Source organism: Motacilla alba, chromosome 26 (genome assembly GCF_015832195.1).
Source record: "Motacilla alba alba isolate MOTALB_02 chromosome 26, Motacilla_alba_V1.0_pri, whole genome shotgun sequence".
NCBI lineage: Eukaryota > Metazoa > Chordata > Aves > Passeriformes > Motacillidae > Motacilla > Motacilla alba.
Genome location: NC_052041.1, coordinates 5,268,260 through 5,293,909, shown reverse-complemented (window position 1 = coordinate 5,293,909; position 25,650 = coordinate 5,268,260). Strand labels below are relative to the sequence as shown.

At 54.9% G+C, this 25,650-nt stretch overlaps 1 protein-coding gene across 1 annotated transcript in view; it reads left to right on the top strand.

Moving 5' to 3' along the window:
• The window catches only part of PLXNA2 (plexin A2), a 134,409-nt gene that overhangs the window by 96,681 nt on the left and 12,078 nt on the right, over positions 1–25,650 (top strand). Inside the window, exons 13-27 of the mRNA XM_038162569.1 lie at positions 761–912; positions 4,011–4,128; positions 4,561–4,697; positions 7,598–7,765; positions 8,269–8,362; positions 9,758–9,997; positions 10,155–10,298; positions 11,403–11,637; positions 12,704–12,846; positions 14,893–15,161; positions 18,761–18,827; positions 19,384–19,530; positions 19,978–20,137; positions 20,243–20,346; positions 24,476–24,575. Coding sequence (XP_038018497.1) covers positions 761–912; positions 4,011–4,128; positions 4,561–4,697; positions 7,598–7,765; positions 8,269–8,362; positions 9,758–9,997; positions 10,155–10,298; positions 11,403–11,637; positions 12,704–12,846; positions 14,893–15,161; positions 18,761–18,827; positions 19,384–19,530; positions 19,978–20,137; positions 20,243–20,346; positions 24,476–24,575 — 2,278 coding nt within the window. The remainder of the gene's footprint in view (positions 1–760; positions 913–4,010; positions 4,129–4,560; positions 4,698–7,597; positions 7,766–8,268; positions 8,363–9,757; positions 9,998–10,154; positions 10,299–11,402; positions 11,638–12,703; positions 12,847–14,892; positions 15,162–18,760; positions 18,828–19,383; positions 19,531–19,977; positions 20,138–20,242; positions 20,347–24,475; positions 24,576–25,650) is intronic.

The window sequence follows — 25,650 nt, the reverse complement described above, 5'->3', positions numbered from 1 at the left end:
AGTTCTGAAGAGCTCAAGTTTTTTTGCCAAAGACAAGGGTGGAACAAAGAAGCATAAACAAGATTTATCCATTAAATTAATTAAATTGCATTATTATGGATTGTGTTTATTTATTAATAACAGCTCCAGCACGGGGAAGATTAGAAACTCACCCAAGAGCAACAACAGAGTGGTGGCAGATTCAGGATAACTGTCTGAGAGTCCTGGGTCCAAATTTTGTGACCATGCATTATTGAAATTTATACTCCTAATTGAAGAGGAGATTGTCCTTAATGCAAGCCCAGGGAAGCAGGGATGATTATGGCTGAGGCAGGCTATAAACAGGCAGCTTGAAAGCACACACCTCACCCTTTAACATTTTTAAGTCATTTGAGGTGCCAAGTCACTAATAAAATGTGACATTAACATTCAGAGAACTGCCAAGGCAGAAGGTGAAGCTCTCCAAGCACCAGGCTGCTTCTGGAAGGTGACTTACCCTGCTCTGGATGAAGATAGGAGCCAGGTGTATCCTTCTGCAAGGATTTGTGGCAATGGCACTGCCCACTCTTCTTGGCCAGCTCAGGGACCTTGGAACCCTCTCTTGGAGCAGGGCACGGATGGATTTCAGCATCCTTGGGCTCCTCCAGGACTCCAGAAGAGCCATGAGGGGTGGCCCTGGCTGGTCAGGCAGCAGGGGCAGTGGTCCCAAACCTGGGCTGGGGCTGAAGAAGGGGCGTGGTGGGGATGTCACCTCACTTCCCTGTGTCCTGTCTCCCTGCAGATCCTGACGGTGTCGGGGCCCCCAGAAGGAGGGACGAGGGTGACCATCCGCGGCGTGAACCTGGGCCTGGACTTCTCGGAGATCGCGCAGGGCGTGCAGGTGGCCGGGGTGCAGTGCACGCCCCTGCCCGAGCACTACGTCGTGGCCGAGCAGTGAGTGTCCCCTCACCTGTCCCCTCACCTGTCCCCGGGGCTGGGCAGCCCACAGAGCTCCTCCCTGACCTCCAGCCAGCGCTCAGGAGGCCAAAAACTCACCAGGAAGGGCCGTGGAGGTGGGCATGGGAAGGGGTTCCTGCGCATTCCCGCACGCTGGACTCTCTCTGCAGGGGTTAAGCGGCCCTTTTAGCTTTCATTAAGTGTTCTGTTTCCTTGCACACCGCGGTTCCTGCTTGGCTAAGCACCTTTGCTGATGAGCACCTTGCTGCTGCCGCTGCCTCCCCATCCCACTTGGAATTCCGCCGGCGCCGCCGGCTGCACGCAGCCATTTGTTAGGCGGGCGAGGCGGTGACAGCCCCGCACTCCGAGTGGGCTCCACTGGAGCCAGTCCATTTGTTTCACTGAGAAAAACGTCAGCCCAAAATTAGAAAACAGGCCTGGAACAAGGCACGGGAGGAAAAAAAACCCCGCGGCGTGGCAGCCGCTCCTCTCCTGCCCCTCGGGGCTGTGCTGGGGGGAGCCAAGGTGCTCAGGGGGTTTTTGGGGGGACATTTGTGCTGGGTGGGACAGGAGAAATAGGTGATGTCTGCCCTTGGGTTGTGTCGTCTCCTGCTGGGGACCAGGACGGTGTCCTGTGCAGCAGGACTGTGAGCGTGGCGCTGGCCAAGGTGCCGCGGGTGCTCCCGGCTGCGCAGATCTGCCCCAGCTTCAGGACCAGCTGGAAGGAGTTGTCCTCTGCTGGGAAATGCATTTGGTGGCTCCCGCTCAGACCCCAGCAGGCCCAGGACCCGTCACCAGCAGCACGGGGTGGTGTTGGCTGGGTTTTGTCGGTTCCTGGTGTTTCTTTGCCCATCTGGAAGGCAGCAGGGGCACTGCTGACCCCTCTGGAGCAGCGAGGGGCAGTGCAGGTGCCAGGGAATGTGGGATCACAGGGTGAAGGGTGCTTGGAATGGCTGCAGGAATGGCTCCAAGCACGGCACCCATCGCTGCGAGCAGTTGGGGCTGCTCTGCTGAGCAGTACGTTGTTATATTTTATTTTTCAAATAAAGGATGGAAGATTATGAAATTATCCCCCTTTGATGGTATGAAACCCTGATTTTATAATCATGACTCTAATTACGGCTCTTGAGCTTTCAAAGTTTGTTAACATCATTAAAACATTTACCCTGGGCAGATAACAGCAAGCGTTAGCATGAGAGCTGCCTTTTAAAGATGAATACAGATAAAAGGACCCTCTTAAGGGTTCTGTGGGCAGACGGAATTCCAAGACTGTAATGACTCTGCCATATGCTCCAGCCCCGCAATCTATCAGCCAGCAATTAGGTTAATGTTGGTGAAAGGGCCACTTAGCCCGGCAATCAGCACCCTACAGCTCTGCCGAATGCATCATTTTGTAACAAGGTACCTGCTGGGGATTTGGCGTTGAGCAGGACTCGGGACCAGGTGTACCCGGTCACTTGTGCCCTGTCCCACACCCGGCCCTGCCCGGGCTGCGCTGCAGCTGCTGCTCTGCTGGCAGAGTTGAGTATTTGGTGTCTCCTTGGGCAGAGAGAACCTCCCCTCTCCTCTCCTGCCCTTGGGGTGCCAGGAATCACCCCCCAGGCTTTGTTTGCGGTGGCTCCAAGCTCAGAGTGGCCTCCTCTCCCTGCTGGAGGGGAGGAGGAGGGATGAGGGAGAGGTGAAGGAATAACAGGCAGAGAGGTGCAGGGGCGAGGTCTGGTTGAAAGGCAGAGCGAGGAGCACGTGGCAGAGGAAGGCTGGGAGCTGAGACGCTTCAATCCCTGCTCTCCAAAGGCAGCGTCTCTCCAGGCAACCCCTTTTGATGTGCAGCAGCGAGGACGTGCACGTTCCAGCTCTTTACCAGCGTGTGTGTATTTCATCAGGCCTCCTGGCATCACCTGTGCACAGCAGCTTCTTTTTTCCATCAGTCTTCGTGGTTTATTTTCTTTTATTTTATTTTTTATTTGCAGTGAATTTAATGCTGCTGAAGGCAGCTCCAACGCCGCCTCCCCAAACTGGGGCCTTTTATGTCTTTGTGATGGGCAGAGGAGTGAGAGCTTCCTTCTCAGAGGCTGCTCTGGCTCTTCTCTGCTCCCACTCCCAGGGTCAGTTCCCCTCACAGTGGAACTGCACCTCCTGCCTCAGGCAGGTTACTCCTGCCTTCAGCTTTTGCTCCCTGAGGCCAATCTCCCATCTCCAACCCCCTCTCAGATTCAGATTTCCACTCTGGAGCAGGTTCCTCCCCCCCTCAGCTTCCCAGAGCCTGCAGGGATGCTCTTGGATTTATCTTCCCAGCATTGCTGTGGGAGCAAGCAGCATCCAGGTCCATCTGGAGAGCCCTGCCAGCTGATGCCCCTCTGCAAACCTCCCCCAGACCTGCTGGCACGACTGGCATCCGCTTGATCCCGTCCCCAGCTGGTGTCACACATCCCCCGTGCCCTGGGACTTGGGGGTTATTCATCCACAGTGATCAGCCGTGGTTAGCCCCAGCAGCTCTCCCTGGCCCTGCAGCTCTGCCCGGGGCTTTTGGGGTTACTCATCCTTCAGCTGTGGTTAACCCCAGCTGCTCTCCCTGGCCCTGCAGCTTTCCCAGCCTCAGGATGTGCCCACGGGGCTGAGCTGGACCACACCAGCAGCGCGGGGACGAGCTCTGTGACCACCACGAGTGTGTCGGTGGCAGCCAGCCCTGTCCCCCAGCAGAAGCTGCTCTCCAGGGGCTGTCTCTATCATCTCCCAGCAGGTTTCTCCAGTTTTGATTAACTGGGAGTCTGCAGTGTGAGCTGTTCCCTTAATGAACTCATCTGTTACTCTGAGGACTTCGCACTCACTTTGCTACTGGCTAATATATTGCCATTAGTGCTCTGCTTTGCTCTGGAGTTTACAGCTTGTAATAATTATGTCTAATTTTGATTTTTTTTTCCTTTAAATTACTACACGGGGTAAAAATAGACTCAGTAATTAACTTCTTCCAAAGAGGCAGATATCAAAGTTGCAGAGGAGGGGGGGAAGAAAGGGGAAATAAAGGCAGCGCGGAGCTGTGCAGGGCACTGCTGGCACCTCCTGCCAAAGCTTCCCTGCGGCATTTGTGCTTCCAGGATCGTCTGTGAAATGGGGCAGGCGCTTCCAGGGATCAGCTCCGGCCCAGTGCTCCTGTGCATCGGAGAGTGCAAGCCCGAGTTCACGGCCAAGTCGGCACAGCAGTACACGTTCGTGGTGAGTGTCCTGCTGGGCACGGCGCGTGTGTCCCCCAGGAGCTGAGCCTGGCACACAGAGGGGCTCCAGCTGCAGGGGACAGTCCTGGAATTGCTGTTTTTTCCGGGGCTTTCCCCGTGGTGTTGCACAGTTTTTGGTGGCTCTCTCAGCAGGCCCAGCCTGCAGGATCCAGAGCTCACCCTGTGGATAAACCAGGGCCCCACAGCTTTGCACGCCCAGAGCAGTGATTATGGAGTCACAGATTGGTTTGGGTTGGAAGGGATCCTCAAAGACCCTGTGCCACCCCTGCCACGGGCAGGACACCTTCCACTAGCCCAGGCTGCTCCAAGCCCTGCCCAGCCTGGCCTTGGGCACACTCAGGGGTGTCCTGCCCTGTCACAGGCAGCTCCCTGGCTGCAGCAGGGGCACTGAGCTGTCCTTTCCTCCCTGCAGACTCCAGCCGTGAGTTTTCTGAGCCCCAGCCGTGGCCCGGAGTCGGGAGGGACCATGGTGACCATCTCTGGCCACTACCTCGGGGCTGGCAGCCGCGTGTCCGTGCTCCTGGGGAACCAGACCTGCGAGTTCCTCGAGTAAGAGACCAGCACAGCTCCTGCAGCGCCTCCTGCTCCCATCCCAGCACGGATCTGCTGGAGCTGAACCTGCAAAAATCCATCAGGGAGCCCCTAAGGCTCCCATTCCCTCCTTTATTGCATGAAACCATCTTCTCTTTTATTGTGGTGGAGGCTTGCATGGCAAGGGAGGGATTCATCGGTGTCAGTGCTGCTCATTATTTCATTTTAATGCTGTTCCAATGGTAACTGCTCTGAAAATTGCAGTGAAACACCACTGGGATGGAAATATGCTTATATTGGTCACTAGTACCTGCCCCCAGCCTGGCTGCTCTGAAGAAAGTGGAACATTTATATGAAATATCTCCCTTCTCTTTCCACAGACCTGCCTTGCTTTTCTTGCAGCCACTGCTGCAGGTGCCTCGACCTCCTAAAAATGGTCTGGGATCCTCAGGGCAGAGCCAGGCGAGGGTCTGCTCACACCTCCTGCTGAGGAACTTGCACAGCCATCGATCTCTGCTGGGATTTCGATGGCAAATTTGCTTTTTCCCAGCAGTGTAAACACAGAGTTGACATTTGCAGGGTTTAATGGGTTTCCCTGGGGCTTAGTTAAAAAAGAGATGTGTGGTTTACGTCTGTGTGTATCAGTACACAGCCCTGCCCACCCTGCTGGCAGTGGGCACAGCCTGGGTGGCAGCCTGGTATCCGAAGGGATTCTGCCTCCCACATCCTCATTCAGGCTGCCCAGGAGGAGCCGAGGGAGTTTCTGGGAAAGCAGAGATCCCTGGAGGTGAATTTCTCATCCAAAAGCCTGAGAGGTTCTTGGATGTGGGAGCTGTGGGTGGTCAGGTGTGGGAGCACGTTGGGTTATCAGCAGGGCTTGCTCTGGACCCATCCCAGGATGGTGCTCAGGGCATTCCAGAACCTTCCAGTGCAGCTCAGCCCTCCAGGTGTTAAGCAGTGGAACCAACCCATCAGTATTTCCTCCCACATCCCAAACAAAGATGCCAAACCGCTCCCTCAGACGGAGACAGGGAACAGCAGAGGTGCAGGGCCAGCCCTGGAATATCATCCCTTAAATCCCCGAGCCCGTCCAGGCAACCTGCAGCTACTGGCCCGCAAAACCTGGAGGGGCTTTGGATTCCCTGGGTGTTCTGATGGCAGCGGGACAGGAACTTCAGGCAGAGAGCAGTGGCTGAGTGCCCCGTCCTCGCTGGGGCCGTGCTCTGCCTTTGGATGCACTGTTCTGAGGCAATGAACTCCAATTGTACTCCAGGGCGTGGGGGAGCCTGATGAGATGAAGCGGCTCCTAATGAGATTCCCTCTAATTACAGCTTCCCCCGTTCCCCCCGCTCTGATCGGAGGAGTGGGTAGATTCACCATGACGACACAATAATAGCACAGAAAGCTAATTAGCTGATCACAGGGAGCTGGGAGCTGCTCTGCCAGCAGCCCTGCATCACTCCCAGCCCGTGCCAGAGCTGGGCAGGCACGGGGCGGGCAGCAGCAGGCAGAGCAGAGGGCAGCAGCAGGGCAGGAGCCCCTCAGGCTGCACAGAATCACTCTGAGACCCAGCGCAGAGCCTGGAGGATCCCACTCCTCACACGAGGAAGCCTTTGTGGCTAAATTAAACCGAGGTGGATGTGGTGAAACCAAGTGAGGATAGGAGAAGGATCGGGAGCAGGGCAGGAAGGGGTGAATGTGTTATTGCATCAGCAGCAATGGTCAAGTGCAGCTGCTTTGAGGTGTTTCAGGGGGTTGTTTCTGTCCCCTCGGATGTGGGGGGTGAAAGGGACGAGGTGTGAGCTGGGAACATTGTGGTGCCTGCTGTTCCATGCCCTCCTGAATGCCCATGCTCCTTAGAGAGGGCAGGGAGTGTGTAAGGACCCCGAGGAGGGACCACACACTGTCCCCCTGGCAGGCACAGGCTCAGAGCTCTGCTGGAAGCAGAGCAGGGACACGGCTGCCCTTGAGCCTCAGCCACCCAGGCACCTCCACAAGCCCCTGAGGATGGTGAGGGTGGTGGAGGTTGCCCATTCAGGAGTGCCAGGTTTTGATTTAAGTACCAGACTGCCAGCGAGGTGCTGCAGACCTGCCTGCCCTCTCCCCCGGGGGAACCCAAAACTAAAGGAGCCACAGAAACAACACTGACGTTCCAGCGAGCTGGGGTAGGTTTGGGCAGCAAGGACGGCCACAGGTGGCTGTGAAGGCACACTGCCCTGCCAGGAATGTGCCTCCAGCACTTTTTGTAGGATCAGTGTCCAAGGAGCCGGGTGGTTCCTCCCAGCTCTGTTCTGGATGCTCAGATCTCACTCCCCTTCTCCATCCCTCCACCCACCAGCGCCTTTGTGCTCTGGCAGTGCCTCACTGTGTCGCTGCCTCCACCTTCTCAGGGGCCCTGGTGGCAGCAGATGGTCTGTTGTGTCCAGCCAGGCAGCACCGAGCCGAGGTCACCCCGCTCTGAGGGGAGACAAAGCCGAGCAGCGCTGCCGGTGCCACGGCCCTTCCCAGGCAGGGGCTGCTCATTGTGCCGCTCACAAGAGCCTCGTGTGTGCACTGGGCTGGGGAGGGGAAGAATTTGGCTTTTCACTGAGCTTATGCATCCCACTGAAAAGGCAGCCATCTGCTTGCACACGCCCAGCAGACGGCAGCGGGTTCAGGGGGATGCGGGAGCTGCAGCTTGGCACAAGGAGGGATTTCAGGGGGGCTGCGCTGCTCTCACCGTGGGCAGAGCTCGGGGGCAGAGCTCCCCACTTTTCCTTCCGTGCCAAACCCTCCTGCACACCTCAGCAGCTTCCCGGGTACCAGTGTGGGGCTGGCTGTAGGCTCAGCCCTTTATGGGCTGCCCCAGGGCAGGACAGAGGCTGTTTCCTGCCCCTACACCACCACCCCATTAACACTGCCCGTTCTCCTCCTTGCAGGCGATCCATGAACGAGATCGTTTGTGTGTCAGCGCCCTCAGCCCACGGCCTGGGGGCTGTTCAGGTCTCTGTCAGCGTGGACAGGGCTCAGCTGGAGAGAACTTTGCTGTTTGAGTACATCGATGACCCCAAGGTGCAGCACATCGAGCCCGAGTGGAGCATCGCCAGGTAAAACAGCACCTCCTTGGCTCTCCCCTTCTCTGGGGCTCCTCAGCACCCACCCAGGCCAAAAAAGGGGCTGTTTGGGAATGCAGATCACGCCCAGCATCCTGAACGGGTCAGGGCTGGGCATTTCTGGGGTTTGCATTTAGCACAGCTCGGGCCTGGGGTTACCTGGGAGGTTGTGCTCAGCCAGGCAGCCACAGCAGACCCTGCTCCAGGAGTCTGGGGGCTCGGCCAAAGCCCAGATCACCCCCTCTGCTGCAGAAGGGCACAACTGCCCCTTAAAGGCTCCTTCTTGTGGTCCTGGAACGCCACAAAACCAGCGGCCACCTAGAAAGGAAGAGGCTGACGTTGATCAAAAGGCAGTGTGGGGGACTGGGCGGCTGCTGCTGTCACACCTCGGGGACATTGCTGGAATCCTCTCAAGCCTAACCCTGCTGGCATCTTGTCCCTGGGGCCCGGGCTCTGTGCCCAGCCCAGCCCTGACCAGGCTCTCCTGGCTTCCACAGCGGACACACGCCCCTGACTGTCACTGGCTCCAACCTGGACGTGATCCAGGAGCCGCGGATCCGCGTCAAGCACAACGGCAAGGAGTTTGTCAACGTGAGTAGGGGCTGTCAGCTGGGAGCACCGTCCTGCAGCCCTGCGCGGGGCACTGCTGCCAGGGCTGCCTGCCCGGGCAGGTTTGCCGTGGCAAAAGCTGCTCTGGGGGTATTTCCTGCACTCCCCCAAGCTGGGGGCACTGGGAAGAGGGAATTTGACACACAAAAATGGGAGATTGCCTCCTTCCCCTGTCTGTATTCTTTCAGTCCATGAGGGAGAAGCTGAGATGAACCCCCAGCTAAATGGGGATTAAGCGAGGTTCTTGTAAGAATTGCACCTCCAGGACTTCAGAAATTATTCTGGCCAAGTAAAACTGAAATATATTGTTTCTATGCAGTGATCTTTGTGACTGAGTCTGTATTCTCTTGGAAAGGGCAAATCACTGAGCGGTCTTTTCCTATTCCTTTTCTCCCCCTCAAGACCTTTTTCATCTGAGCTCTTTTTAAAAAGACATCTAATTTTGTTGCTAGCACTTGCAGTTACAGTGCTACAAAAATAATTCTGAAGACACAAAATTGAGTGAAATTAAATCTTTCAGTTATGGAGGGAGGCCAAATGGTTGGGCTCTTGCTGCTTTACAAGGCAAGAGCCCCATAAATCAGTGATTTCCCTGCTTTGAGGGCTGCAGGAGCTGTGGGTGTCCTCAGCCCAGCAGGAGATGACCTTCATGTTCCCTCCTGCCCACCAGTGTCACATGATCTGTTCCTTCCCTCGCTGCCATTTGGGAATGGCCTCTAATCACCCATTTGCAGCAGGGAACTGGTATTCCCTGTGGGTCTGCTTCAGAGCTAGAGAGGAGGAAAGTGGAAAGAAATGGGAAGAAATAAAGAAAAATAAGTAGGAGCTGCTGTGTGGGCCTTTAGCTCCACTGAAACACGGCTCATTTTGGACTCACCCTCCATCTCTACCCCAGTGCCATCATGCTGGCTGGAGGAGAAGCAAATTACCCCAAATCATGGCACTAATGCCTCATGGAATCAGTAAGGTTGGAAAAAAACCTCTGAGATCCACGGAGCATCAAGCCTGGATAAAAAATTCTCAGCTGAGCATGAACCCACTGGGCTTCCCATCCACCAGAGCATCAGGGTCCAGCTCAGGGCAGAGTGTTCCCTGCTGAAAGCCCCCTTTTTCCCCAGGTGTGCAAGGTGAACGCCACAGCCCTGGCGTGCCTGGCCCAGCTCAGGGCAGAGTGTTCCCTGCTCTGCCCCCTTTTTCCCCAGGTGTGCAAGGTGGTGAACGCCACAGCCCTCCGTGCCTGGCCCAGCTCAGGGCAGAGTGTTCCCTGCTGTGTGCCCCTTTTTCCCCAGGTGTGCAAGGTGGTGAACGCCATGGCCCTGGCGTGCCTGTCCCAGCTCAGGGCAGAGTGTTCCCTGCTGTGTGCCCCTTTTTCCCCAGGTGTGCAAGGTGGTGAACGCCACGGCCCTGGCCTGCCTGGCGCCGCCGCTGGCCGCCGAGTACCGGCCGGGGCTGGACGCCGTGGAGCGCCCGGACGAGTTCGGCTTCATCTTCAACAACGTCCAGTCCCTGCTGCTCTACAACGACACCAAGTTCATCTACTACCCCGACCCCACGTTTGAAATGCTGAGCTCCAGCGGGGTGCTGGAGCAGAAGCCGGGCTCTCCCATCATCCTGAAGGTAAGGAGAGCCTCGCTCAGCCCGTGGGGAGCCCCCAAAACCCCCGGGAGGGAGGGGGGGGTTCTCCCTGCTGCGGAGTTTGGGGTGCCCTGGGAGCGAGGTGGCAGCCGGAGGAATGTGCTGCATCTTTGTCGGTGTTGTGTCCCCGTGTCCCCAGGGCAGGAACCTGTGCCCGCCCGCCCCGGGAGGAGCCAAGCTCAACTACACGGTGCTGATCGGGGAGACGCCCTGCGCCGTCACCGTGTCCGAGACACAGCTGCTGTGCGAGCCCCCCACCCTCACCGGGCAGCACAAAGTGATGGTGAGGGGCCGCATGTCCTGTCAGCATCCCCTTCCCCTCTCCTCCCCACCCTTCCTCCTCCTTCTCCAGCTCCCTGACTCGCTTGGATACACAATCCCCAGCAGGATTTTCCGTTTTATGGGTGTCTGATTTGGAAGTTTAAAATATTGATGTGGATTAGCGTGGAGAGACTTTGTCCTTCCCTGAGAATCACTCCCTTCTAGAAGGAAAAATGCCCCTCAGAGCCTTCTGGAAGGAACAAATCTTCCTGGCAGTGCCGCTGGCACTGGGTGCCATCCTTCCTCTGGATGAAGTTGAGACCATTCCCAGTGTTCTCCCTCCTGGGGGGTTTGATCAGCCCACGGAGACAGACCTGAGCTGCCAAGGGGATGGAAAGGTTTTGCCTTTTCCCGAAGCAGGAGCCAGGAACATCTGAACACTGCAGTGGTCGGATCAACACCCTCAATCCAGGACAGCCCTCAGTGCCTCCCTCTGCTCGGGGTTTGGGCATCGCTGCTTCCTCTGCTCCTCCTGCAGACCAAGCCCCAGCTGCCGAAGTGCCTGAGCAGAGCCCAAACGAGATTGTAATTGTGATTTATTTCCCTTGAAGTTCAGCATCCAAAACATATTCAGATTATCACAGTGTGACACCCAGCAGCTCAACCTGGCTGAGAGCTGCTCACATCTGTGGCCAGGGCACATCCAGGAAAAGCCTGTCCTGGTGTAAACTGCAGCCTGTTTGCTCCACAGCTCTGACGTGGGGCTTTCTGCTCCCTTCTCTGCTCTGCCCTTGCAGTCGCTCTGGTTTCTTGTCAGTGGAATGATCAGGGGCTTGTTAACGTCCATGGTTTACGAAAAGGAGTTGAAAGCTTATAAAATGAAAGTCAAATGGAGCCATCAGATAATAAGAACAAAGCCCAGATAGTGAAGGGCTGGCACATTTATCATCTCTTGAAGCCTCCCTGTGCTCACACGAGCAGCCCCCTCCGTGTTTGAAGGCAATTGGGGTTTTCTGTTCCTAAGCAGAGGAGGCTCAGTGCTTCCCCAGGGCCCCGTGGTGGGCAGGACGGGCTTTGGCAGGGGGGCACGCCCCGAGCTGCTGCTCACCTGTGCTGTGCCCCGCAGGTGCGCGTTGGGGGGGTCATCTTCTCCCCTGGCTCGGTGAGCATCGTCTCGGACAGCCTCCTGACCCTGCCCGCCATCGTCAGCATCGCGGCCGGCGGCTCCCTGCTCCTCATCATCGTCATCATCGTCCTCATCGCCTACAAGCGCAAGTCCCGCGAGAACGACCTCACCCTCAAGAGGCTGCAGATGCAGATGGACAACCTGGAGTCCCGGGTGGCCCTGGAGTGCAAGGAGGGTCAGTGCTGCTGGGGCTGGGCGTCCCTGGCTGCTGCAGCTCCCTGGGTGGGGTCCCAGTTCTCTCAGTGCCCCGGGGTGTGCAGCAGGGAGCTGGGAGGAGCTCCTTGGGGTTTGTGGGTTCTCCTTGGGTTTTGTGGGGTTTTTGTGGGTTTCTTGTGGGATTTTTGGGGGTTCCCATGCCTGCCCCGCCACGGGAGGGTGGCAGCTGGCAGTGTGTGAGCAGCAGACGCGGCTCTGGTATGCAGAGAATGGGATTAGAGCTTGATCCTGCTCAGGCACCCTGCCTAAATTTTGGGTGTTATTTGGAGTATCCAGAGCTGCTGCTTGAGAGTTTCCACATGGAGTCCTGTTCCTTGCAAAGAGGGAGCTGAGCCCCCCTCACCCCGCAGGTGAATGTGGATTTTTGGGGGGTGCTGCTGTAGCTTCTCCCACCTGGGAAGGGGCTTCATCAATCAAGGTAAAATAAACAGTGGAGAGAGAGAGTTGCATTGGATTTGTTCAGCTGATTTTAAGGGTAGCCTTGAAAGCACGGGGTAAAAATTGAGATGTATTCAGGAGAAGCCACAGATTTGGCTTGGCACAGCCCAGCTGGGGTACAGAGGCTTCCCTGAGCCAGCATGTCACACTTTGAGAGGGAACGCGAGGAGACACATCCAGCTGTACAACACGGTGTTGGGAGAGGAAGAATAAATCCTTTCCTGACCCCTGCAGCAGCTCAGATCTGATCTGCATCAGATTTTATTATCTTGCCAACTGTTGATAGAGGAGGAAAACAAGAAGAAAGGAAAACAGGGGAGGCACCAAGTTATGAAAACAGATCCTTGTGTGCACAGGTGTGAACTGCATACAAATGAACCTCAGCTTTGTTCTCAGTCTCTGCTCTGAGCAGAGCCTGCTCTCCCACCCTCAGATGCTGAGATGGAGTCTCGAGGGGTGTCTGAGCTCCCCGAAACCCTTTCCTGAGCTGGCCCCTCCAGCCGTGCCCACGGGGAGAGCAGCCGGCCAGCCCTGCCCCAAGCCCCCTGGTGCTGAGCTCTCCCTGCCCCTTTCTCTCCCCTGAACAGCCTTTGCAGAGCTGCAGACGGACATCAACGAGCTGACCAGCGACCTGGACCGCTCGGGGATCCCCTACCTGGACTACCGCACCTACGCCATGCGCGTGCTGTTCCCGGGCATCGAGGACCACCCTGTCCTGCGGGAGCTGGAGGTAACTCCCGCCTGCTCCGGCTCTGCAGGCTCCCCCAGCCCTCGGGGAAGGCAGCAGGAAGCCCTGCAGCACCCTGAGGGCTCCACACCAAAGTCATTGCACGCCCTGGGGTCAGCAGGGTTCATTTTAACTCCCAGCCTGGAGTTTTATCTCCTCCCGCATCGCCGGATTCCTTTCGGCTTCTCCTCCCTGGTGTTGGTTTATTTTTATTTTATGAGGGTTTACATCGCTCTAGGGCGGCGGCAGAGCAGGGCAGAGCAGTTGTGCTGTGCTTTAAAGTGCTCCAAAGTCACCTCGTGGGGCAGGGGACGGAGGAGTGCCCGGAGCATCCTGCCCGGAGCATCCTGCTGCTGTTCCCTCGCCTGTCCACAGGAGGGCAAGGAGAATGCCCAGCCATCCCAGCCTCTCGGCAAGCGCTTCCATCTCCCTGGTTTTCCCACCAGGATGTGTAAAGACATACAAAAAACTCTCACTGGAAATACGGAGGAACTGGGAATGCACAGGGGTCCATCAGGGCACCTGGCAGAGGGGCCCTGCTCACCTGGGAGGGGGCCAAAAAAAGGATGGGGTTCATGAACATCACCTCTCACCTGGGATGGGGCTGTGGTGCCCACCCTGGGATGGAGCTGCCATCCTCCCTGTGGGATGTGCAGAGGCTCAGCTCAGCTTTTCAGGGACTGGGATTGCCCCAGTAAACCCTGAAATCCTGTTTCCTCCACGCAGATCAGGGGTGGATGTAGGAGGGAGGAGTCCTGGTTGCTCTAGGGCTGGATTCCTTTTCCAGGCAGGCACTCCCCACCATTAAAGCATTAATTTGGGTTTCTTTCCTCGGCCACCAGCACCCAGCAGTCTCTGTGGTGTTGCTAAAACGGGAGCAGCCTCTCCCAGCCCATTCCTGCTCTGAGTTTTCCAGCTCCATGCATTACGTTTGCTGTTGGACTTGCCAAAGACACTCCAGCAAACAAATATGAATGCTTTATTTTTTTTTTTCCTCATGAAAAACAGAATCTCAGAAGTGATAAATGTGTTGCCAATTACACAGTTGCTTAATTATGTAACGTTAGTAAAACCAATACATAACTCTCCAAGATGTTTGGTAGAGTTGCTTCGTGCAGTTCATCATTTTCACTTGTAATGAATTACTTGAATCCGCAACTGGCTGAAAGCCTCAATTAATTTTTTACACTTGGCCCATAATAAAGCAATAGTCTAAATTAGTATTTAATTTACTTACGAGAGTGTCACTTTTTGTGCAGAACGAGCAGAACTGGGTGTCATTTCTGGGGCCGTTAGGCTCCGGGCTGCTGCTTTATGGCATGCACAGAGTGCAGCTCCCAGCCAGGGCTCAGGGCAGCTGGGGAGGGGGAGGTCTGCTCAAAATGGACCAGAAACCACATCCAGGGATGCTGAGATCCTGAGGGATGGGTGCAGCCAGGGTTAAACCATCCTGTGCACACTCCTGATGCCCCCAATGCGAGAAGGGTGTGGAACTGCTGGAGTTCCAGAGGGGAGGCCAGGAAGTTGCTCAGGAGGCTGGAACAGGTTGGGAGAGTTGGAAATGTTCAGTCTGGAGAAGAGAAAGTCGAGTGGGGACCTCCCAGCATCTTCCAGGGTCTGAAGGGGTGACAAGAGAGCTGGAATGGGGACTGTTCATCAGCAAGTGCAGGGACGGGACAAGGGAGCATGGATTCAGACTGGCAGATGGCAGGGTTGGATGGGATCTTGGGAAGAAACTACTCCCTGTGAGGGTGGGGAGGCCCTGGCACAGAGAAGCTGTGGCTGCCCCTGGATCCCTGGAAGTGACTGAGGCCAGGTTGGAGCACCCTGGGATAGTGGAAGGTGCTCCTGCCATGGCAGGGGGTGGGATGAGTAGGTTTTTAATGTCCCTTCCAAACCATTAATGTCCCATTTAATGTCCCACCCAAACCATTCCCTGCTCCTGAGATTCCCCCGGTGCTGGCAGGGTGACCCCGGTGCTGGCAGCGCTGCCCTGCTGTCCCTTGTCCCCGCCACGCTGCAGCTGACGGCCGTGCTCTCCTCCTGCAGGTGCAAGGGAACGGGCAGCAGAGCGTGGAGAAGGCCCTGAAGCTCTTTGCCCAGCTGATCAACAACAAGGTGTTCCTGCTGACCTTCATCCGCACGCTGGAGCTGCAGCGCAGCTTCTCCATGCGCGACCGCGGCAACGTGGCCTCGCTGATCATGACGGGGCTGCAGGGCAAGCTGGAGTACGCCACCGACGTCCTCAAGCAGCTGCTCTCCGACCTCATCGAGAAGAACCTGGAGAACAAGAACCACCCCAAGCTGCTCCTGCGCAGGTGAGGCCGGGCGCGGGCAGGGGGTGGGTCCTGCAGGCGGCACGGCCGCGCTGGTGGGGCTTTCAGGAGGAGCTCCTTCGTGGAAAGGGCTGGGAGGAGCTGCCCAGGGAGGTGGTGCAGTCTCTGGAGGGTCTGGTCTTGTTGGCAAGGTGGGGATTGGATGCAGGTTGGATTTGATGATCTCAGGGGTCTTTTCTGACCTGAATAATTCCAGGATTCTGCGATTTGAGGGCTCTGCAGGGTTGCTGCTCTCCATCCATTTCCATACCTGTCTCCAGGACAGGGGCTTGGCCCTGTGAGTGACTCTGGGAGTTCACAGATGGCTGGACAGGGTCTCCCACCACATCCTCTGGCTCTGCCTGGCTGGGGAGCAGCATTTGTGTGCCACAGCTGGGCCAGGAGCTCAGGATGCTCAGAGCAACTCGCCCACGGCAGAGGTGGGAAGTGCCGTCAAGAAAATAGGGAAGAAATGTGCATTAATGTGGGGCATTAATGTGGGCACAAGGAAAAGGCTGCCCCTGTTCTCCACGCCCTTGGGGGTCCTGCAGAGCCTGGCCCTGGCTGTGCTGGCGCTCTGCTGGCATCACGCTGGAGAGAGGGGAGGATTTCACAGCTCCAGGAAAATTTCAGGGGTCCCTGCAGCCACAATGAATATACTTGACAGGAAATTGCTTTAAATCTGGCTGTGTTTGCGGAGGCAATAACTCATCTTGGCAAAGGAAGCCGCCTTAATTTCCCCCGTGGTTTGACGAGTCACTGGGAAGGCGTCTTCTGCCTCAGCCATCAATAATGACTTTTCCTGGCACTCCAAAAAACACAGGGATGGTGGTAAGAGCTGTGCCCCCTCCTCCCTGCACAGCCAGCAAGGAGTCAGGGCCGGGGGCTGTCTGTCCTTCTGGCTGTCTGTCCTTTGGGCTGTCTGTCCTGCACCAGGATTTACCCATTGCACCGGGAATCACAGGACTGAGCATCTTCCACCAACCTGGGCAATCTGGGCCAGTGTTTCACCACCCTTATAAAAATTCCTGCTTCATGTCTGGTCTGAATCCACTCCCTTTCAGTTTAAAAGCTTTATTCCTTGTCCTGATGCTCCAGGTCCTGTTAAACCTCGGGCTGGAGACCTGTCCCAGCCCTGTGCCCGGCTGCTCCAGCCCAGCCTGGAGCTCCTTGCTCTGACTTAATAAGGAGTGATCAGCCATGAAGTGAAACACTATTTTTTAAAATGTTTTGAGCTCTCTGGTGGCAGCAGTTGATAACTGACACTCCGTTCTTTCCCTCTTTCTTCCTCGCTTTCCCCTCTCTCTTTCTTCCACGACTGCCCCTCGCGGGAGACAGCAAGAAAGTTGACGTTAAATCAAACAGCTGCTCTGCTTGCTGGCAACAGCAGTTTGGAGACCTACATAGAGCAGGGAGAATTAATAAAATACATATTTATTTTTTAGGTTCTCCCAGCCTGTTTTGTTTAGGTTTGTTTTCTTGCCGGAGCAGCCGAGGCTGGGCGCCCTTGTCAGGCTCCTTTGGAAAATCATCTCTGGATCCTTCTGTGGTCAGCATGAGAAGGGTTTGCTCCAACTCTAGGGATTCTCTTCTGCCCTGGCAATCTCCAGGAGTTTATTTTTCATTTTTGGAGCAGATTTTAACAGCATCCAGAGGCCATCCAGCGATATCCAGTGATAATGCTATCCAGCGATAGCACAGAGTTGTGCTGGTAGGGGAAGCTCAAAACCTGGCAGCAGATTTGGGGCTCAGCAGATTTGGGGGCTCAGCAGAGCCCTCCGTGTGTAGGAGAAAGGCCAGGCCCTGGGCTGTGAGGCATTTTCCCATTTGCAAGGCAGAGGAGGGCAGGGATGCTCCATGCAGCCATTCCCAGCACCAGGGAGGTTGAGAGCTGCCCCTCTCCACCAGCACAGGGCAGTGAGGATGAACCAGCACTGACTCCATTGCTGCCTGTCCCCAGGACTGAGGCACTGCAAATATCCCATGGTCATCCCATCCCATCCCATCCCATCCCATCCCATCCCATCCCATCCCATCCCATCCCATCCCATCCCATCCCATCCCATCCCATCCCATCCCATCCCATCCCATGGATCCCATCCCATGGATCCCATCCCATTCTCCCGTTCAGAATTCCCCACCTTCTCTGTCACTCCACATCTCAGTGCTTTTTGCAGAGCTGGTGTCAGGCCGTGAGCAGCCCACAGGTTCAGGCCACAGCAGCTTCACGGGGAGGGCTAACTGGGAGACTCGCTGGTTCTTCATTTAATGTTCTATTAACAAAGTAGTTTATTAAATTAATATCCCCCCTGAAGCCCTGAGTGTATTATTTTCTGAGTTTTTCACCTCTTCTGTGCCTTGTGTCAGTGCCTCTCCATTTTCCAGGGCTGTTTGGAAGGGTGCTGGTGCTTCTTCTCTTTAATTGGGCGCCTGAAATATTTCAAACAGGAGAGCGATGTGTGTGTCAATTTGTAGGATGAATTTTTTGGCAGTTAATCAATTCAGCCTTAAATTCTTTGGGGATCTGCAGACATTTTCACGAATTCCTGACAGATGTTGCCATCCTAGGAGATGATGGATGATGTTACCCCAGGTCTGTTGGCCGACTGGTGTCAGTTTTTGTTTGTTGAAATCTCTGGCTCCTGTTTATTCTTGATCTGCCTGGCTTTGGAATCAAGCCCTGTGCTTCTTTGGTGTGTGCTTGTAATTCCAAGCACTCGGAATGCTGTGGGGATCCAGAGCAAGAGGCAGTCCCTCACTCGAGGGGAAGAATGGGGGAAATGGGGCTGGAGTGAGATGTGACCCTCTCCAGGTCAGGGAGGAGGTGACCTGGTTCATGGTGAGGGCAGAGGGATCCGTCCCCAGAGGGAAGGATGCAGGGAACTGCATTCATCCCTCTTGGCTTGCTGGAATTTGGAGCAGATCCTGGTGTCCATGAGAGGAAGGCTGAGCCAGGCCAAGCCATGGTCCCAGCTGGCCAGGGACATGGTCACGGGTGTCCAGGGTCGTGGTCACAGGTGTCCAGGGTCGTGGTCACAGGTGGCCAGGCTGTAGCACAGCAGCTCTCCCCTGCACGGGGCTGGGGCTCCAATTTGAGACACCCCGCGACCACCAGAGCCATCCCATCCCAGGAAAAGGGGCTGCGGAGCTTTAAGCGAAGCCTCCGGGTCCTGCAGCGGCAGCGTTCAAAGCTGCCATTAGGAGCCATTGTATTTAAATTAGAGATAATCTCGGGCACAATGCGGGGAGAGGACACTGGGTGGGACTGGGGAGAAAGCTGCAATTTCCCTGCCATTGTCACTCGGCTGTCCCTGATTGCCAGGAGCTGCTGTAAATCCCAGTGATTTACCGAGCCAGGCTGTAATTTGCGCCACGTGCGGGGAGCTGAGTGTCACCAGGCTGGCTGTCACCAGCCCCAGCAGGCTGGGACGGGCTGGCAGCGCTGCAGGGACAGGGACAGGGACAGGGACAGGGACAGGGACAGGGACAGGGACAGGGACAGGGACAGGGACAGGGACAGGGACAGCGCTGGCCCCATGCTGCTGCCCTGGGTGCAGTTTGGGGGCTCCGTGTGTGATGTGTGCCCTCCTGCCTCCCCCCAGGACCGAGTCGGTGGCCGAGAAGATGCTGACCAACTGGTTTGCCTTCCTGCTCCACAGGTTCCTCAAGGTAAGGAGAGGTGGAGCAGGAGCCCTGCTCTGCTGTCTCACCCCGGGGTGTGTCCGGGGGTGAAACTCTTCCATCAGGCTCCAGGAGATGGAGCAGCAAGGAGGGAGAGGTGGAAATTCACTCCATGCTCACAGCCTTCCCAAGGCTCGGGTCTCCCGGAGTAATTCCCACCAAAGGGGGTTCTGTTACACCTCTTCGGTACTTGAGGGAAATTCTCACGTCTTGATGCCTCAGCTTCCACAGTTTTAACTTCATTTGTGGCTTTGGAAGCCCCACTGAATTTGCCCCAGGGGAGCGAATGGTGAGATCGAGATCTCGAATTCCCTTTTTTTACAGCCATATAGATTCAGGAGGGATTTAGCCTGCCAAAGACAACACAGCCATGGAGCAGAGGAGCTCGGGGCTTTGGCTGAGCTCTCCAGGAGCTGCTGGGGGCCAGCCCTGGGCTGCAGATGTGCTCAGGACTGAGCCTGTGCTGGGGGGAATCCAAACGGGGCTGGGGCAGGAGGAGAGGCTCCTTCACCCTGAGCGAGCTCTGTGTCCTCCTCTGGTGCAGGAATGCGCTGGAGAGCCCCTGTTCATGCTCTACTGTGCCATCAAGCAGCAGATGGAGAAGGGCCCCATCGATGCCATCACGGGGGAGGCACGCTACTCCCTGAGCGAGGACAAGCTCATCCGGCAGCAGATCGAGTACAAGACCCTGGTGAGTGACGATCCTGCTGGCCCTGGAGCGGGGAGCAGGGCTCTGCCTGAGGTGTGAGTGTTGCTGGGCAGTGAGGACCCGTGTCCCAGCCAGGTGTGTCCCCAGCTCGCAGGTGTGGGGGGAATGTTGTATCTCCCTGTGCTCTGGGCACTGCCCTCCTGCAGCGAGGGAAAATGGGCAGCCAGGGCTCCTCCCTCAGCAAAAATGGTGTAAATATTAGAGATGCAGTGGCAGGGATGCATTTAGGGCTGCACTGGGGTGTTTTATGGGAGGAGGCTGTTGTGACACGTGGTTACACCTCTCCTTCAGATCAATAATTGTGTAAATATTAGAGATGCAGTGGCAGGGATGCATTTAGGGCTGCACTGGGGTGTTTCATGGGAGGAGGCTGTTGTGACACGTGGTTACACCTCTCCTTCAGAGCACAGCGTGGTTCTTCTCTTGCAGATCCTGAACTGCGTGAACCCAGACAACGAGAACAGCCCAGAGATCCCTGTGAAGGTGCTGAACTGCGACACCATCACCCAAGTCAAGGAGAAGATCCTGGATGCTGTGTACAAGAACGTCCCCTACTCCCAAAGGCCGAGAGCTGTGGACATGGATTTGGGTAGGAGCTGCCCTGCCCCGTGGGAGGCAGGGGGGTGATCAGAGGGGCCGGGGGCCATTCCTGGTGGGGCTGGCAGAGCTCTGACCGTGGCTTTCCCTGTCCCAGAGTGGCGGCAGGGCCGGATTGCCCGCGTGGTGCTGCAGGATGAAGACATCACCACCAAGATCGAGGGGGACTGGAAGCGCCTGAACACCCTGGTGCACTACCAGGTGAGGGAGCAGCCCCACTGACAGCTCCCAGCAAGCTGCCAGCAGGGAAAGGAATTCCAGGAGCCTAATTCCCAGGGCCTCCTGTGCCCAGGCAGACAGGGAGCTCACGTCTGTGTGATAAAGCAGAAGGGTTCCATGTGCTTCAGCGTCAGGGGGGAAAGCAACCTTGACACGGAGCTCAAAGGAAGCAGCAGAGTTGAAAATTGGCTAAATTAAACCTGCCAGCCATGGGAGGGAGGCAGAGGGAGCAGTGCAGGGGCTGAGCTGACGCTGCTGGGGATGGGGGGCCTGGGGAGGGCAGCAAGGGGGGCTCAGGACTTTGTTTGGGGGTCTGGGACAGCCTGGAGTGCAGCAGGGGAGGCACAAAGTCATAGGGAAGTGGAGCCAGGCAGTGAAATGCTCAGACAGGGTGGGTGAGAAGGCCTAAGAAATTGCTGCCATCTTTATCTTCTGGACAGGGCAGAGTCTGTTGGGAAGGGCTCCTCACAGTGTGAAAGGTGGGAAGAGAGGGAGCCGAGGAAGGTTTGGTTGGAGGGAATCAAAGCAGAAGATGGGGAGAGAGGCAAGGAGGAGGCTGAGGAAGGTTTGGCTGCAGGGAATCAAAGGCTTTCCCTCCCAGCCTGTCTGCAGCACAGGATAAGTGCATTAATTGGGACTGTAACCTACTCCTGTCCATCACCACCTCCCCAGAAGTGTTTAGTGTTTAATCTGGCATCTCTCCCTGTTTATCCAGCATCTCCAGTCCATCAGCCTGACTCACGCTGGGGGACTTGAATGGGAGCCAGTATTGACAGGAGCCTTGCAGTCAGGGAGCCAGGCAGGAGAGTGCCATCAATATGCACAGTGCATGTTAAAAAGCACCTCCGGGGTCAACTTTCCCAAGCAGCCCCCAGGATTCAAACACAGATTACCGTAAAATGTCAGAGGAGTTGCGCAGATTAATTCCATTGTTCCTAAAAATCTGTTTTACCTGACAGTTGCAAGGGATTAACCAACATGCAGGGAAGCAGCGAGACTTTATTATGCCTTGATCTTTAAAAGTCATCGTGAGGAAGTCACAAGTGAAAGCTGTGCTTGTCTGATGTGTGCTGGATGCTGGGGGAGGGAGCACTTTTGTTCCCGAGCCTGTGGGAAAACCTGAGCCAAAAGCTTCCCCTTAAAATAAACAAAATCCTCGCAGCACTCGAGACGCTGCAGCTCTTGCTGCCTTTTGAATGTCAGGTTTGCTCTGGAAGAAAGGAGGAGTTGGCAGCCCAACATCCAGCCAGGTAGGGACACGAGCCCCAGCTCTGCTCAGCCCAGCAGAGCTGTCTCAGTCATCAAAGAGAAGGCAAATTCTTTGCACTGCAGCAGAAATCCTGTCAAGGCCAGGCTTTTTGCCAAAAACTAACAGATATATATATATATATATATATATATATATATATATATATATAAATTTTATTTTATTCTTACCAGTTTGGGGTTTTTTGTGTTGGAGTAGAAGTTTTAATTAGGTATCAAAAATACAGATGTTCCAGGACTACACAGTACAGCAGATACCTGGGTAAAGGCCCAGCTTTAGGAGGGTATAAAATCACTGGAGTTCCCTGTGACACATGAACCAGGTGTGGTTCAAACCATTGAAATAAGCGTGGATTTCCAGAGGGGTAGTAAAGATGATTTCTAGATTTCTAGGAAAGAAGTGAAAGCTGCTTTGCAAAGCCCTGCCCATCTTTTATTCAGAGCTGGTTTGTCTTCGTCCTGCTCTGAAGGCTGGGAGTTCCCTGGGTTTGCTGGGGGATGCTCAGCCCAGGTCCCAGGTGTGTCCCCTGGACAGGTGCTGCACCTGGGAGGCTGCAGGACCCTCCTGTGCTCAATTCCCTGCTCCTGATCCCCAGGATCCATTCCCCACAGCCCCATTCCTGCCACTCCAGGGCTCCAAAGCCCCCTCCTCCTCCTCACTGTGCCCCCAGGGTGGTTGGTTAACCCCAAGGGTTTCCCAGCTCCACACCTGGCTGCTGGGTTTTGTTGCTTTTGTTTTCTACATTAGAATCACAAAAATACAATAACTGATCGAATGCATTTTTCATGGGAAGCCTTCACACACCAAACCCAAATTGGAATTAAAGGGAAATGTTCACCTTTCTAATAGTTTTGAACCACTTTATGAAATTACAGAGAGAACTGTGCACCTCCTGCTTATTTCTTCATTTATAAAAATAGATGTGTGGCTTAAATGAGTGTAATTCTTTGTTAAATTCTCCGGAGCTGTTGTACATGGCAGGGAATTGTATTACATTTGTGTCGTATCCTTTTGGTTTCATGGCTATTAAACTCCATGGGAGAGTCTTACCCCGTGTGGTTTCACTCAGGAAAAATGAAACACTGAATTTAATATCGAATGATTTACAGTGGCTCACGCAGGGTTAACTCAGAGGCAGCAGAGCATGAATACCTGTCAGCCCCTGCGAGTCTGGAGAGGCCAGGAGACCAGGAAACTGCTTGAAAGGAAAAACTAGGAGGAGAAAGGGAAGGTTTGGGTGGAAAATGAGGCTGAGGAGGCGAGGGTGGTGCGGACGCGGCGCTGGAATCGTCGTCGCGCCCTCGCTGCCCACGCAGACACAGCCCCTGGGCTCCCCCCTCCCCAGGTCTTCTTTTCCCTGTCTTTAAGGTGTTTTGTGCCCCGTGTTTCCAGCTTGTGGAATAATCAGAATATTTATAAAGTTGTAAAGCAGCCAGGCAGCTCGGAGCACGTCCCAGGGGTGCTGTGGGAGCGAACGCGTGCTCCACCTGAGGCTGCTCTGCAGCTGCTGGGGCTGAGCTGACAGCAGCCATTCCACCCAAAATTTACTGAGTGAGAGGGCTCTTTTGTGTGTGTGTGTGTGTGGAATTTTTAGTGCCTCTCCCCCAGTTAAGCACAGCCCTGGTGGAAATGGATCCGGCACGGGAGCACCCTGGGCTCGGGTTTCTCCCTGCTGAGATGGAGCTGAAGTGGCAGCTAATAACAGCCTGAGAAAATAATATCGGCACTGATCACTCCTTCCACTGACTTAATAAATTGGATGAAGTGAGGCAGGAGCAGCAAAGGAAATTATGGAGGTGTTTGGAGTGTTTTGCTTAGAAAAATCTCACTTTTGTGCCGTGAAACACAAGTAACTATTATTTCCACTATCACCAGCAATAACAAAAACTCGGATTTCCATGAAATCTTTCATCTGGATGGAGCCCAGAGCCTTGGAGGCAGCACAGGTCATTGTGTGCAGCTCACCTTGGTGCTGCAGAGAGGGTACAGACCCCTGGAGCTGCTGGGGGAGCAAAATCCTCTGTTCATGGGGTCAGTGCTGAGTCCACCACCAGACTCCTGGCAGATAACGCAGGCTTAGCCCCAAAAAGCAGTTCCTGCAGCAGGAAGAGGCATTTCTTTTGTGCTGAGCCTCTAAAAAGTATCTGCTGGGCCCTGGCAAGACGTGGTGACTCTCTGCTCCCTCACTGTGCTGCACCACAGGTCACAAGTTCAAAATTAAAAGCTGCTCAGGCCCATTCCCTGGAAACCTGCAGCTCCTTAATTAAGGGGAATAAGTTAGAAAACTTCCAGTGACTACCAGATTTATAGGGAGGATAAAATTAAACATGGCTACTAAAATCTGCTGTAACAAAACCTTGTTAGTGCTAATGTTCATTTATAGTTTGACTTCCCAGTGTTTAATTCCTTCTCTGGAGCAGTAAAGGGATAACAATTAAATACCCTGAAAGATGGCTTTATGACTTGCTCCGCTGTAAATCAAACTTTTAAAGTTCGTAAAAATTGCTAAAATAAAAAATGGTTTAATAGGAATGTTTTATGGCCCATAACGTTATTACAGCCCTTTTATTCCCTCTGCATTGTTACTTTAATTGGATCACAACAATTCTTGAGATTCTCATTTTTATTGGGTAAGGCATAATCTTAAATCAGAACGACCAAAAGCATCTTCACCACATTTTGATTTATCCCTCGTTTCCTTCAGGCTCCTGCTGCAGCCTGACCCAGCCCAGGGCTCAGGCCGTGTGTCCTGGGCTGCCCTTGCCAGGATTTGCAGGATCAGCAGCCTGGGATCACAGAGTGGGCAGGGAATCCCCCTGAGCTCGTCCTGCTTTGCCTCCCCAGGTGTCAGACCGCTCCGTGGTGGCTCTGGTTCCCAAGCAAACCTCCTCCTACAACATCCCTGCCTCTGCCAGCATCTCCCGCACATCCATCAGCAGATACGGTGAGAAACGGGATGGGAAGGGGTGGGATGGACAGACACTGGAGGGGATGGGATGGACAGGCACTGGGCTGTAGGTGGGGAAAAAGCAGCAGCTCCCCACAAAGAACCACCCAGAACGAGTGTAAATCCAGACAGAAGAACATCCCTGGCTGCTGGTTTGGATTGCAAAGGCTTTTCCAGCTGTGGGAACAGCAAAAGGACCAGGAAAGGTGAGAGGAGGGAAGAGGAAATGCCAAGCACAGCAGCAGCCTTTGGGAGTGTGGGGTTTGGGAGAGGTCCAGGGGCTCAGAGGGGATGGGTGATGCAGGAGAGGAGCTTTGAGCCCCTTGCCCCTGAGCAGGGCAGCGCCACAGATAAACCTGATTTATCTGATCCTCCCGTTTCCTCCCCAAGTGCAGGATCCTGAGCTCTGAGCTAATGGGTCACAAATGGGGAAGGGCAATCTTAGCTCAGAGTGCGGGGATGTGCACACCTGGGAATTCCTGATTTGCATAATAGAAGGGCTCAGCACATTCCAGAGGGTCCCTGAAGATGCTGCAGCCTGAGAAAATGAGCCTGCAAGGTGCCAGGTGCACGTTTGGAACACTAAATCCACAATAATTGTAATAATAGACTTCCATAAAAGGCAGCAGTGGCAAAATCTCTCGAGTGCTGATCTTTCATTACCGTTCATTTCACAGAGTGTTTTACCAGTAAAAAGTCTCTTGACAAACCCATCTCCTCCTCTTGTTTATAGCTCCCAAAATAATGTTGGTTTTGAGCTCGAGCAAGTGTTTTGAGGAGCCAAAACCAGGGGAGTCTTGAGGTAAAAACCAGGAGAAAAGGCATTTCTCCCTGCCAGGTGAAGGCCCACACATCCCATAGTGCAGGTGAAGGAAAAAGCAAGGCTGGGACTCACAGCCTGAGCCCTCAGTGCTCATTGATCTCTGTCAGCTGGAAAAGCTTTTGCAAAGCACCAATACGAGCGATCATTGCTCATGTTAAGATTAATATTTCTAATTGTGCCGGCAGAATTTAAATTAGATACTTATTTACTTCCCCTGTTATATATCAGTACAGAGATACGTTTAAAAAT